This window comes from Chanos chanos, chromosome 3 (genome assembly GCF_902362185.1).
Source record: "Chanos chanos chromosome 3, fChaCha1.1, whole genome shotgun sequence".
NCBI lineage: Eukaryota > Metazoa > Chordata > Actinopteri > Gonorynchiformes > Chanidae > Chanos > Chanos chanos.
This window is the reverse complement of record NC_044497.1, coordinates 9862382-9877772: the sequence shown is the minus strand read 5'-3', so window position 1 is coordinate 9877772 and position 15391 is coordinate 9862382. Positions and strand designations below refer to the sequence as shown.

The window sequence follows — 15391 nt, the reverse complement described above, 5'->3', positions numbered from 1 at the left end:
CACCAGGTGATCTAGATAAACTGTTTGAGACTAATACTCATGGGACACAACAACCTACGTCTGAATTCTCTTTGTGAGCTCGCTAACTACAACCAGAAAGATATTGTCTCAGTTTACAAGAAAAATAATGCTCATCGTTTTGGAGATACAGACCTGAAACCATATGCCAAATGGGAGTTTAAAAGCTGCAGGTTGAAAAACAATACTGTGGTTACTCCTCGTTGTTACCATTTGGCAGTTGGATAAATAAAGCTATAAGAGGACTTCAAGGAGGAGTTTTAAGAGACCAGGAGCATCTCTTGTGCTTTGAAAGAATAAATTTAGCTTGTACCACGATCCATAATCCTCAGTGTGCTGTTGCAGAGAATGGGCCTGACGAACAGAAACTTCTTTTTTCTAAAAACACACTGAATGTAAAAGCCATCTTGCCTCAGCAAAGTGCACTGGAAGACATGGCAAAGTCTGGGATGAGAAGTGGGCTCTTTGGAATTTCTGGTGTATATAAAAGCCCAATATGCACTATTTTCTTTGAATGTTTTTCAGTGCCAGTGTAATCCCTTTCTATCGTGCCATGCTCAGTGGAAACAGCTGGTGTAAAGCCTGTCCAGTTAAATCGATCCAAATCCATTGGATCATTAGTGCTCATGGAAACGGGAATAACTTCACATTGGAAGTATATGCACTGGCCAGTTATTTCTGACCAAAGGACGTGGAATCAGAAAAGAAGATCTGAAGAAATGGTCTTTAAAAGTAGATCTACGACCACCCAGTTTTTTTTTTTTTTTTTTACTGGGTTCTCCAATAGAGCCAGTGCTCTGAGAGTGTATTCCTTCAGAGAGCTCAATATGTTCACATCAGAAGCATTAAAAGTGAGGCCAGCTGGTCCCATGTCTCCACTTCAGCCAAATCCTTATGGCACCAACAGCAGGGCAAGTTCAACATCGGTCTCCCATTTCTTCCATTAAAGTTCTACGGCACAGTCTCCTGAAGAAACTGATACCGTATTAGCATCTTTCCTAAGGCAGACTTCAAAAAACAATAAGCTCATCTGGACTACCATGTGCCAGACCAAAGACCAACTGGCACAGACTGCTATTTATAAAAGCTAATTGTGGTTAATCCACAGGCATGGGGCAATTTTGACAAAATGAAGATTTACTCACCTTGAGTACATGCAGGTGTCTTATGCCAGGTTGAGGAACGCTTGAGCGGGGGCACACTTTGAGCTCCCTTTGATAGACTGGGCCACACAAATATCGGAAAAATAGAAATCACTTGCAGGCCTTTTGTCTGAATTGGAGGAAATGACTGCACACGTCAAACACATAACAATAACTTCATGCCAAGCTGATGTAGTCAACTGTTTTTGGATCATTTAATATGGGGACATCTGGAAAACCACAGAATTATCAGTAATAGGGATAGAAATAGAAATGTACTGTTTGTGCTTTTGCCACAGTGCAAATCTGGGACAAGGTGTTTTACATGTGTCTCCACGCAGTTGCCTTGAGTAGATTTTTTTTTTTTTCCTTTTTTCCCCTTCAAATGTCCACTAAAGAATCATGTTACTCTTCATGACACACTGACCTCATTGACATCACACATAGCCTGATCTGTGGGGAGTGCCAATGACCTTTAACCTTGCTTTAAGGAGGCAGAGAGGCCCAGAGATTAGCAAAGTACATTCAATCTCACCCTGCAGAGCCCACAGCTGAAGTTCCCACTTCAGTCTAAATTGAGTCTGACTGAACCCTTGAAGCTGTATCTTCTCAGCTCAGCTCTGGTTAAGAACCTGCAAAATTTTGACCAGGAGAGACCATGAAAGGTTTGTTTAGAAATTATTCATGGTCCATATTTTAGGTGATAAGGAAACCATTCACTCATTTCCTTTTTTAGAGCACAGAGGGACCATAAGAGGTCACAATGTTTGGTTTGTGCAGCGACAGGGGTTTGAAATAAGCTTAACCCTACTTCACAGAGAACAGATGGACTCAAAATACAGGAACTGGAGCATCCCCCATACGCTACTGTCATCCCCGCATAGACCGCCATTCAATACTGCTATTGTGAGAGGAACGAAAGCCAACTTTTGAACTCAGAAACTCGACCATACAGACCGATACTAATGCACAGGGATCGCCTCTCATTCAGAAAACCAAAAGGAGCTAGTTCCTCCTTTTGCACAACAATCTGTGGAGTTGACTCTTCAACCTAAATGGCTTTCTTTGTTTTTTTTATATTTGCTCTCTCTTGCTTGACGCCACAAGAGATATTAAAATGTATGAGCTTTTCTACACCCAGTTCAAACAGGGCTAAGCCAGGATCCTAACAGACCATAATTACACACATGGTGGAGGGTAGACTGTTGGAGAGTGAATCTCATTGTCTGTCACTGGGAAAGCAAAATAACACGCACTGGTCCATGGGCAGCGTTTTACTCTGCTTACCCAACTTGGACCTAACGTTAACAAGAATTAATAGTACTTTAGTGGCTCATAGAAACAGGACTGCAAATCTGTTTTGGCTGAGAAGCTCTCTCTTTTTTTAAGTTGATCAAGAACAACAAAACTTGTGAGGGAAGGCTTACAATAAAAAACACATTTTTTGCTTCTGTTCTCCAGGAATCATTCATGGTGAATGTTGAGTAAAGCCAGGGGCAAATGTCTAGGGAGAATCTCCACACTGCAAATGCCAAGACAAATGAAGGACAAAAAGGCTTTTCAACAAACCAAGAACTGACCCCCCCCCCCTCCCCCTCCCCATCCCACACACACATACGCACACACAGACACATACATGTCCACTCTTACCCCCCAAGCTTTTATTTTGGTAGACAGCAGTAGCTCTGAACCACCATGACAGCAGTTAAAAACATCTGCAAACGTGTTTAACCTCAGAAAAGGACTGGATATGCAGAACCACAGGGACTTTAATAAGACACTTGAATTAACAGTACAACACTTAAGTGCTATTCTTGTTGAAAGCCTCAAAGAAAAACATCTTTACAAGTTCTATATTTTTATTCTGGACATTAATATGAAGTAACTGTTAAGACAAACATTGACTTACTTAGGTGAGGTCAGTAAGTTTGCAATCATGAGCAGACAAAATAAATTATCTCCGAACGTGATATACAACTCCAGAAAATTCTTGGACTTCATCGGTACTGTGCTATGGTCCACAAAGAAATCAACACATACCGATCATAATTTGCAAGTTTGTTCTGGCCACTCTTTGTCTCTGGGAGGGTTATCAGATCTGGGGCTGATGGAGTCCCAACTTTGTGAGAAAATAACTCCAGGGATACAAGTTACAAGGCAGGTGTCTTGTTCTTTAACAGGGGGAGAAAGAAAAAAAAACTTGGACAATATTTTATGAACTGTTAAGAGTAGATCTGTCTAACATAACCACCATTTAATGCACTAGTTTTTTTTTTTTTTTTATGTTAAGCCAGAGCACAAATCACTTCCAACTCCTCTCAGTTGGTATACAGATGTGCTGTTGCTTGACACAAACAAACACTTTAACAAACAGTATCATAAACACTAACATCAAATAAGCAGTTTAAAACATAGCATACTCACAACTGAACCATGCTTACACCCAGGGTGAAATGCTGAGAAGTGGTCAATATATATCAGGCAATGTATGAGGAATGCCCAGAGGCATACGATGGTCTCAAGTAAAGCTAGTCTGGTCTGGGGCTGATTCTCACATCAATCTTTCACTGGGTTCTCAGTCTAGGAGGGCAGAGGTCTTACAGCACTGGAGGCTCAAGTTAGGAGAGCTCGCGTCTCCTTGGGGTTCTCCCAATAAATCAAATTGTCCTCAAGACTATCCACCAGCCTTGCCGATCATACATTACTATAGTACAGCAGTTTGCACGGCATTGACCCATTACCATATACCATCTTTTCAACATTGTAGCTCTCATTGAGATGCCCTGCTCTCATTACATTGTCTTTGTGTCATTTCTATTTATTCTACCTCCACATTCAATAAATAGTGAGTAAAACAACTATTTTAACGGACATTAAAACCTTGTGTGTTCACACTTTTAGGGAGGGGTCCAACTCATGATTTAAGATAAGCAAACAGCGCTAAGAAATAAGACAAGGTTGACTTGTGATAGCTGAGGGCAAGGAGTAACCTTCTATGGACTAAAGGGCTAACATTTCCCTGGAATGTTTGCTCTGAGCTTCTACAGGGAGTTCCTAAATAGGCGCTAACACTCAAAGAGCTCCAACAGGATAAGATAAGCCATGCGTTTAACACAGTTCGTCTCAGCCTCTACAGGATATAAGAACTGATGTATTGGCGTTGAGAAAATAACGAGTTGGAAATGTTTACACGTGTCAAACAAGAAACCGGCCACTCCCTTTTCAGCGTTCACCTTCACTTCCGAGACAGCGAGGTCCATTTTTTTTTTTTTTTTTTGGCAAGACGTGTTGGGTGTCATTTTGATGATGCATGATGTCTGGGCGATAGACACCACCTTTCTCAACTGTTCACGCGGGATTTCCCCTCCCCAAGCACTCTGTTGTGTTTGCTGTTAACAGATAGCACAGCTCTCTCTCCTACACCCTAAGTAAGGCCCTGTTCACACAATGGCACTGTCATCAGCTGTCTTACTGCAGTGTGGAATGATATGGAGGTACAAAGACATTCACCCTTCTCTGGGTACAAATTTTTTCATTCCTTAAAGTGGCGAGATAGCAATCTGTACTGATTCATTAAAAAAACATCAGAGTTTGTTCTCAGATTCAAAAAACTAAGGAATTTAGTGAAAACAAAACTAAGAATTAATTTAAAATGATATAGACAGTGCATTTTAGTTTCCAGTCGATCTAGCCCGCACGCAGAGCACAGGATGCCTTTATAAAACGCAGCACATAAAAATGAACATTGTTAGGCATTAAACACAATTCCTCCAAAATACAGCACCCAGCAATGACACAGTATGACTTTAAATGACCCAATTTGTGCCAATGGGTTTTTGATTGTCAGGCAATTCCTCTTGCTCATCAACAATGAGGTTGGCCATAGCATTCCCATAGGGAGACCAAATGTGCTATTGATTGTTTGTTTGTATCCCTGTGCTTCTTACAAGCTTGGCCAAACCCAGGGCCCTGTTTACAATGAGAACCAGATCTCAGGAGGTATTCATTGTGGTGTAATGGTTTTCAGCAATTTGCTGTAAACCAGCATATGTTTTGAACTTTGAGGTATTGGAAAATAAAACTGTTATGGAAAACCTCTTCATACCTTAATGGAGAAATGAGGAAGATGTAGGAGGACGAGTCAGGGAATGACACCAAAAAGAAGAGCATCGTTGCCTACAGAGGGATCATGGCTCGCTTAGCTAAATTGACCGTATCTCATCCTTCAGTGAGCTCTGTTTTCGAAGGAACAAATGAAAGCACTCTGTATTTTCGGCTTTGGGAACCTCAAAGGCCTTCCCAGACATGGAATCTACACTGTAGGACTGAAGAATATTCTTTTTTAACCGTTTATTAACCCAACTAATGAAAACCATGAGTACCACATTCTGTAGCTGGCCAAATCACTAATTAACTTACTTTTTCCTACTAGAATCTAAACCTTCTGTATTAGTACTTACGTTATACTGAAACGAATACAGATACTTTATACCAGGGTTAAAACGTGAACATCTTCCAGAGCAGCTGCTGTCACCAGCAGAATGAAAAAAAAAAAATGCTCACTTTGTTTTATACTTTGTGTGGAAAACAAAACTTTTCCATCCATACTTGCACATTACATGGTGCATGATAAATTTTTGATGTGAAGATGGTTTACGTAAAGAAACTGTGTGTCACAAAAGGTAGTAGGAAATGCTCCATGAAGTCATAAAGGACCCGCCAAAATGTCGCAATTTCATGATGAAATTACAATTACCCAGGGCATCAAAGGGGCTCTCTTTTGATTTTAGAGCAAATGCTCTGATCTGTCAGCTAGAAAAATAACTTCAAAGGCTCATTTTCTGTAGCGAGACTGGTCCTATATTGTCATCGCTTTTATTTTTGGACCCAGGGTAAAAAGACTCTTTCATACCTGTGTGAAAATTGGCTCCATTAAATCTACTGAAAAGTTGGGGGAAAATATGGGAAAAATATGAAGGGAGGGAAGAATATGCTCACAAGCATCAATGTCTCCGCTATTCTATTCGCAATGCTATGAAAATCATATCTTAGGTAATAAAATACTTCTTTCTACAAATCAAAGTTATACAATATAAAAAGGAAAAAAAAAAATGACACAACTAATAAAAAAAAATTGAACAGTGTATAAGAAAACACTTAATTACAGTTTATTTCAGGTTGAAATTTTATTTTTAAAACTACTGAGGAAGCATAAAGAATGTTTTCATATGTTCATCATATGAAAGCACTTAGAGTGTGAAAATAGAGGCAAAACAGCAATTATCCCCAATGTCCACTTGGGCAATTCATCATGTAATATGTATGTCAATTCCAGATATTGTCATTTCTACACATTTTCTAGCTGAACAAAATCAGTCCACTAAGGAAGAAAAATATTTGCAGAGAAATTATGGTAAACACTGTGAAGCCTAAAATGCCCATTATGTCAGCCAAGTGTTCCAGGGCTGTTAAAAATATGCGCGACATGACATTTTCAAAAACACATAGAAAGAGAGGATCAGAAGGAGGAGAATAGGAGGCCATAGTTCAACATTTCAGCTGTAGAAAATAGAAGATCAAAGGGTACAAGAGAGATTCGGAACCCCCTTATTTCAGGTCGAGCTAATTTCAAAAGCCTTAAAGCTGGAATGTCCAATTGTGGGTCAGAAATGCATTCACACCCTTTGGTAGGACTGCAAAAGGCTTCCAGCTGAAACCAGTTACAATAACACATTCCGGCAGGACCAAGCTGAACTGATACAGGAGCTTGGAAATTACTGGAATCCTCGCACATGCAGGCTTGAGAAGCTAGGAGGAGAATGACACTTCCTCTGCAGCAAATTCGCTGGCTTATTAAATCTGCCATGAAATGTGCTTACGGGGGCAGGAGAGTGGAATCCAAAACCTTATAGTGGCTTCTTATCTGGGGAACGATCAGAATGCACGGTTATTCTGTAACTTCTTCCTTTGGCAGTATGACTTAAGGTGTGGTCAGGGTTTGCTCTGAAGAGTCACATCACACCCCAACTATACTGTATGAAATTTAATGCAATCTAAAATCTGTTACAACACAGCGAGCAGCTCTTGTCAATGAAATTTGAGAGAGAGAAATGACATAATATTAAAATAATTGTACAGCTGTTGCTGAAGTTTTCGTGTGTTAAATATTGTTATCGAACACTGAATTCAGCTTGTTTTCACCGCATTCAATCCAGAAAAGAGTAACAGTAAAATCATTTATTCGACACAAATCCAAAAAAATGCCTTTTTTTTTTTTTTTTTAACCACTCATTGGCAGACTCAGATTACCTGGCTGTGTCAGCTTTGACCTAAAACAGCCTTGCAGATGAAAGAACCATCTGGGGCCATGAATCTCAGAGGCCTGTAAGCTTCAGACAGAGCAGTTATTTTCTCGACTTTACATACCATCATATTGATGGCTGTGTGCAGAACCTTGATTTGAATGATGACAAAATGACACTTATGCATGGGATTCATTTGAAGCTTCATCATAGTTGAAAAATAACCATATTGTGATGTCCATGTTTTATCATAGCATTAAGTTGGACAGCTGATGTTTCTTTTTCAATTTATTATTCTGACAAAATGAATTGGCCAAAATCGACTCATGGTCTAACTGGTATTAACTGGTCATGTGAAATTGTTCTGATAGAGGCTACAAATGTTTGAACTTTACATCACACATGTAGCTGGAACTAAAATACATATCAGAATTTTTTTTTTTGTGATGAAGTTTGTCAGTGTGTTTTTTCATAAATAAACCTTTAAGCCTTTAATTCCAGCAATATCACACATGTAATCTGGTTTGCTCTCCAGTTATGTAGTGCAGTTTTAAAAGTACCAGGAGATGATCACTTGTCCAAGAGTTGAAAGTAGAGCACATACAGTTAAAACTTTCTCTTCTGAAATGCTTGTCATTTCCCTTGGTAATGATGGTGTGTGGTGTGGCAGAGGCCACACAGACACACACAATCACAATTATATATATATATATATATATATATATATATATATATATATATATATATATATATATATATATTCATATATAATGTTCTTTTCCTTATTTGTCCCAAATTTGGATTCCAGTGGGATATTTATTGTGTATGCATAAATACTTCAAAATATTCTCCCATAATCACCCATATAATGATACTGCGTTGGTTCAGAAAAAGTATTGTTTCCCCCCCTCCTGAATAGTTTCATTGACAGAATCAAATGAGCAGCATATTGAATCCGTCAACAAAACTATTTAGGGTTGAAATTAAAAGAAATAAACAACAAGATAAATTTATAGAATTGTAAGAATCATGTTCCATCTCATATAAACATCAATTACAAAAAGGGACTTAATAAAAAGTGTTACTATCAATGACAGACAAAAATTACAATTGATAACTCTTAAGCCAGATGTAAACTGCGGCAAGCCTTTTTGTGCCATGCCTCATTCTGGTCCCTTTGATCACCAAGACTGATCACATTTGCTTGAAGCTCTGCCAAGACCTTGCACAATTCAGTTGATATGAACTAAAGAGAAAGTTTGACTCCTTCTCTTTATACATTATAACATGTTTGGATATATACTGGAACATGCAACAGATCTCTGTTTATTGGTATATTAATGTCAAGCTACCACTGTACATCTCAATTTTGATTTGATTTTAATTTGATTTTTTTTTCTTCTATTTTAAATCCTCTTTTCAAAAGGCAAAGTTACCATTCACATGGCTGTGCCTTTTTGTCTTAATCTTGCATGGATCTCACTCCCAAAAGAACCTCAGAGGGTTTTGTTGTGGTAATCTTAAATCAGTAGATTCAGTCTTCAGCTTTGGCCCTGAAGGACAATGGTAAGGTCCAATTTTCATATCCGAGATCAACAGCTGAATCTCATGGGAGTAGACAAAACCACTCACAGTTACATATGGGACGCGCCAAAGAAGCATTTTTGAACAGTATTTCATAATACAGTAACAATATATTAATAGTATTCAGTTATGAGACTGAAACTACAAGATGTCATGACGTGTGCACTAAAAAGCCTATACAAATCTGAGTCCTATGAAAATGTGATATGCAGCAGACTCAATGGAGACACATAGTCCAGTCACAATTTAACCACACTGAAGGTTCTCTCTGAGTTATGTTCAAGCATACTTTTCTATAAGCGATAGCAGACACGCTGTCACTTATATGAAGCTGAAATTTTCAGACGGTAGAATTATGCTTGCCTTAGATGTCTCTCTGGAGAATATCAAACCTCTTTTGCTTTACTTTCTACTGTCATGTATCAAAGCAGAGGGTCACTGTTAGAAAAACTGGCCCACCCATCACGGACCCCCATAAGGCTAACAAATGGTTATAGTGGATTGGGATTTATACCCAAGTTTCCCTTGAGGCAGTCAAGAACCATTGGATTCATATTACATAAAGTCATTCATACAAAATAACGATGGTATGGAGATGATCTTGTCTCCCAGAGTGGAGTCATGCTTTCTAAACCAGAGACACAAAGCAAGCATAGCATACCAAAAGTCATTTATGGCCCCCTCAGATCATTAATCAAGCACTCTCACCACAGAGATATACTGAGATATCATCAGAACCACATAATGAACAAAAGAAAGAACCACATTGTTTTACATATGACGTCATGTGATAGTAATTATCTTCAGTGCGTAATGCAGCGAGAACAAATTTACAGTATAATGGGAAAAGTGCGGCTAAAATTAAAGATTCCAGATTTCAGGGGCAGTTATAACTTCAGACACTAGCGCACAGACAAAATGCAGTCAGCGGTTCCTTTGGTGCAGATCAGTCTTTTTTTACTCCTCTTTGAAACCCTCAGAATAAAAGGAAATTAAATTAAATTCAAGGTACTATCAAAAGGCAGCCTCATTTTCTAGTATCAGTGTAATTACAATTCAAAAGACTATAATTCTTTGATTTATATAACCATCCACGTGGAGTGGTTCTAAACCGTAGGCTAATCTCTCAAAAAGCTACACTTCTGTTTTGTTTTTTTTAAATTGTGGAAAGGAGGCGATCCTTACAGTGCTGTACCTTAAATCTGTTTACTTATTTATTATATTTTACTTATTTAAATGTGGAGCCATTATACATCACAGATATGGTCTTTTAATTAGGCTTGTCGGCTCTGTGGCCAAACTACACATTTAAGATAGTGGAGAAGGTATAGCCCATTTAACTATTGATTTAAATAGTAATAGGTTTTTCTCTTATTTATACTTTCTTATTTATGCAGAAAACTACTCAGATAATTCTATGGCTATGGCAGAGTATTTAAAATGGTTTTGGACTCCAGAGACTGCCCTAGGCTGGAAACTTGCTCTGGTGCAAAGTGGGACCAACACTGGTGGCTCAAAACACAAACCACATCATTTGAGCCTTACCAACGAGGCCTCAAGCAAGAGCTGTCAGTACTGCCAAACCCTCCCGTACTAATCACAGTCTCATTGCCCTGAGCACAGCTTTTTTGATTATGAACCTATTTGTTGTAATAAACACATAACTAATGAAAGTAGGGTTGTGAATCAACTATAAATGTGATTGATTTGCAAGTAAAAATATAAATCAAGGAATTCAGAAACTAAGATATGTCTATTTAAACGCCAGAGACTACCCTTTGAATAAACACAATGCATGTAGTTACCAAAAAAAACAAACCCCAAACAAATTGCATCCTTGTAATATTCATATCATAGGTCTTCATTCATTTTTAGTGAAAATGACTTGGACACCAGGCACATCCCACCAGACTGGTATATATTACGCCACAAGCTGAAGGCTGCTGTGCATTACCACCAAGTTTATTAGCCAGTCAATTTCTCCATTCTGTCTTTGCAAGTGCATCCTCCAGAACAAATAATACTCACTCTCCCAGAAACCACCAAATGAGACCTTATGTGCAGGGCCCTTGCACAAGACGGTCTTCTCATGCCAAACCCGGACAATCACATCACACAAACACACACATGGTGACCTCTACTGAACTCAACTCTGATAAACCTTTGAGTCCTGAAAAAGCAATCAGTTCTTAATATCAATATCTTTTCAATACCCCCATAGACAGATAGACGGACAGATGCAATTCTTCAATTCCATTTTGGTGTGGAAATTTGTAGAAAATCTAACATTCTTTTTATAAAAGCGAATTGCTATGGATTATTTCTCTATTCTGTGTAGAGACACATCCTGATAGTAGCTCTGATGATTTTTGTTGAATTCTATTTCATCACAGTGAACAAGGTGGTGGAAATGACTGTTGTGGAAATGACATTGTCATATTTCTTTTAAAATCTCATGATATGTTAGCCTGCTAATGTCAGTTTTAGAGTTAGCATTAAATATGCACAAGATGCACAATATTAAATGAAACTGGTTCAGTTGTTTTTACATTCATATGAAATATGAGCTGTTTGGAAATGACACCCAATAAACATACTCTAAACTCATTTACCTTGATTTGTCCCTTTTTACTACCCCTTATGGTGGTCACTCTTTTCTTCAGCCATGTGTTCCCCTGTTGAGTGGCTGTTGCTATGGTTACCAAGTATACAAACCCTAAAACAATGATTCGAAGATTCTATTTTGTACAGTGTGGTGGAAATGACAGTGTACCCAAGGGACAGGGGTTCTTTTTATGAAAAATACAAGAAAATGTGAATAAATATTACAATATATGATACATTTCATTAAAATAGGCATGTCTATTGAAATCAACATTAAATCCAAAATGAAGCAAGGTTGAAAGTTTAGACCGGGGACAAAGGCAACATAGCAAAAACCATACATAAAAGGCCTCTTATTATATAATAAAATTAATGACTGAGCTAATATTTAGTTCCTCTGTGTGAAGTGTGACAAAAATAAAAATTTTTTTTGTTTGTTTTTCTTATTTCTTCCAGGGACACAAAAATGACCATAGTTGAAGAATCACACATACAGCTACCCACATACACAGAGAGAAAGCCAGGCACACACACACACACACACACACACACACACACAGAGACAGACAGAAAGACACACACGCCTTACACACACCTTACAGGTGTGCACCATACATATATACACACAGTTCAAATTCTACGTTTTCATATTTTTTCAGCTATTGATATTATTCCGTTTTTATAGCCTGAAAAATACCTTACCTAGGAAGCCATGTTTGGACGTTAATATCTTGAGTATTGTTCCTAGCCTCACCAAACTTTGTAGGCTGGAAGACAAACATGTTTTCTGTTTGCCAAAGCCATTGAAAGCCTGTACTGAGTGCCATTTTATTTTTATAAAGCCCTGGATTCGGAAAAAAGTGCAAAATTCCTAAATGAGAGTGACATTGAGGGTACTACAAACCGACATTTTTGCACAAATATTATCTCAATCTGAGGTCTCTACCAACAACGGACATGAAGATATTATGAATAAAACAAGCATTGGTAGCATATTTTGGTCATGTGGGACATACAATTTATACCACTCCATTGAATAAAGCATCTATCAGAGTTAAGTCCATTTCTATAATGAGGCCCTGATAGCTTGCATTAGTGACCTATAGTAAAATGAGCCTACAGAAAACATGAATTTCTTTACTCCAATCAGTATTTCAGAGGCTGGGACACACATACGTAGAGATAATAAGGGAAGACTTCTTCATTATGGACTTTTTTTCCCCCCTAGAGGTAAAACAATGCCTTTAACTATGTGTATTTATCTATAAAGGGAATATCAAAGGACATTGGCACTTCGTACACTAAATGACCATACATTAAGCTATTTCAGCATACATTTTCATGTTCCTACTAGCTACCCTTAATACCACTTTGGTCCTATGACAGTGACCAAAAAATGCTACCATGCCTTGTTTTATTCTTAATAACTTCATGTCCATTAGTGGTAGAGACCTCAGATATTGGCACAAAATTAATACAATATGGTATTTGAAGAAGAAATAATGATTGATACCATTTGGGTGCAAAAAATGGGTTTATAATACTCTCAATATCACCCTCATTTAGGAATTTTGCACTTTTTTCCCCAAATCTAGGACATAGAAAATCAATAGGCATGCAGTACAAACTTTTAATGGTTCAGTCATACGGAGAACTGTTTCTCTTCCATCCTACAAAGTTTGGTGAGGCTAGGAATAATACTTTTCAAGATATTAATGCCCAAACATGACCTCCCAGATAAGGCGTTTTTGTGAGTGTAAAAATGAAAAAATATCAAGGGCCGGAAAAATATAAAAATATTGGAATTGAACAGAAATATTTTACAGGCCTTAGTTTTGGGTCCCAAAACATTATATAGACAAACTTTGAACAAAATCTGAGACGGTGCTGCAACCACTTTCCTGGATTCTGTCTGATTTGACACGGAATGACCCATACACACACACACACGGAGTGAGTGAAGAATTATTTAACTTTAACTCAAGACTGAACAATGGGCTAGATCCCAGAGCAGTGATTCTAACGCCCTGGACACACTGATTAAAACAGTGAATTGACATGGTGTTTCAGCGTAAGATTTGTCTGGTAGTGAACGCATTATTCAGTTTCAAGATGAGGGAATGACAAATGCGTGATCTGTATGCCTGGCAGACCGTATCAAGACAGATGTTTATCACAAGTTACATAATAAATATACTGTTTTGAAGATATTTAACATCTGTTGGGCTACCAGGTGCAGTTTTAACAAAAGTACAAACATACTACCCAGCCAATTTTGTGCAGCTGTTATACTGTCTCTTGACTATTACAACATTGTTAGGTAAACAATTAGCTGTTCTAGATGATGACATGATAGGTGAACATTTTTTCCCTAGTCATTGGTAAAAGTAATGACATCACAAAGGCTATTGCATGAAAGTCTCAGCTGCTTTAATGAGATGTTTTGCAAGTATTTATAGAGCTGTATAATATAGTCCTGGTTTAAACGTGATTATATTCTCTAAAATGTCCATTTCCAGACATGTACCAGTTATCTTCAATGGTGCACCACCTCTACTTTGTAAACTGCATGCATGCAGTAGAGGAAACGCAATACAACGGTTTCTGTGATGCAATAATGCTATGAGACTTCACACCTTTATTGGAAAAGAAGCGACTTCCCACAAAAGCCTATGTAATGCTGTAAGCGGTGTAATCAGGCCTCAATGCAATGACTTTCAAAGTACTCTATCAAAGGCATGAAGGCCGCCTGCTGCCAAACCTCAGCCACAATGCGATACGAACATAAAATTAATTCAAGTGGTATGCATCTCCACAGCCATGATCTTCATTAGGAGAGTTTGTGTATGTTCAGGCATGTGCTTTGCGTTTCTCTTTGCATCTCTGGTGGAATGCCACTTCTTCACCGCAGCATTGGGTCAGCATTGTTATATAACACTTATCAAAAACAAATATCCCTACTTTTCTACAAGTCCCATCATTTTTATATCAGGCATGTCTGAATGAAAGAGACTGCTCGAAAATGCAGCTTGTCTCCAGCTGAGAACGGTTTTGTGGAGTTTTATTACAACTAAGCGATTAATTTGGGCCTTTCACCCACTTGCTAGGCTGTTAAGGGCTAATCTTTCACGACTGCTCATGAGTTATTGATCTTCGCTGCGTATTGCAAATGAGTAACAAATTTATACTGTATACTTTGGCAGCCATCATCTAAAATAATTATTTATACGTTCATTTGTAAAAACAAACAACTGAATTTGATTTCTAGACATATTTCTCACATCCTTAAACGTCTTTTAACAAAAAAAACTCCATTTGTAGAACAATATGAGAAATAGGCCATTGAAATGTGGTGGAGAGTACGTGTTGCCCAATAAAGAGCAGATCTCAGGGGCTGCGCTGACCAGTGTTTGTGTGAATAGACTTTTACTGCTTTATATGAGGCTCCACGCTGTTGCAGTGTTCTTTTCACTTTGTGCTGCCTCCCAGTCATATCCAGACACTTTTACTGAGGCTTTCTGGCTAAGCCTTTAAACTCAGGAGACCATGCTGTTAATTCCATATGGAGAGAAGGTACAGAACATATGGCCTCCACGCGGATGTCCCAGGTAGAACAGCAAGAAGTTAGGTAGGGTCATTTTCTGCGTAGGATAGTGTCAAATTAGTTGGAATGATGATTCATATTTAAGTTTTAAGTCTCATACAAGTTCCTTTGCTCTCCCTCTCTAAAAAAAAAAAAAA

General features: G+C 38.2%; 1 protein-coding gene across 1 annotated transcript in view; it reads right to left on the bottom strand.

Moving 5' to 3' along the window:
* c3h8orf34 (chromosome 3 C8orf34 homolog) overlaps nt 1-15391 on the bottom strand; it is a 96509-nt gene that overhangs the window by 4725 nt on the left and 76393 nt on the right. Inside the window, exon 15 of the mRNA XM_030767547.1 lies at nt 1164-1240. Coding sequence (XP_030623407.1) covers nt 1164-1240 — 77 coding nt within the window. The remainder of the gene's footprint in view (nt 1-1163; nt 1241-15391) is intronic.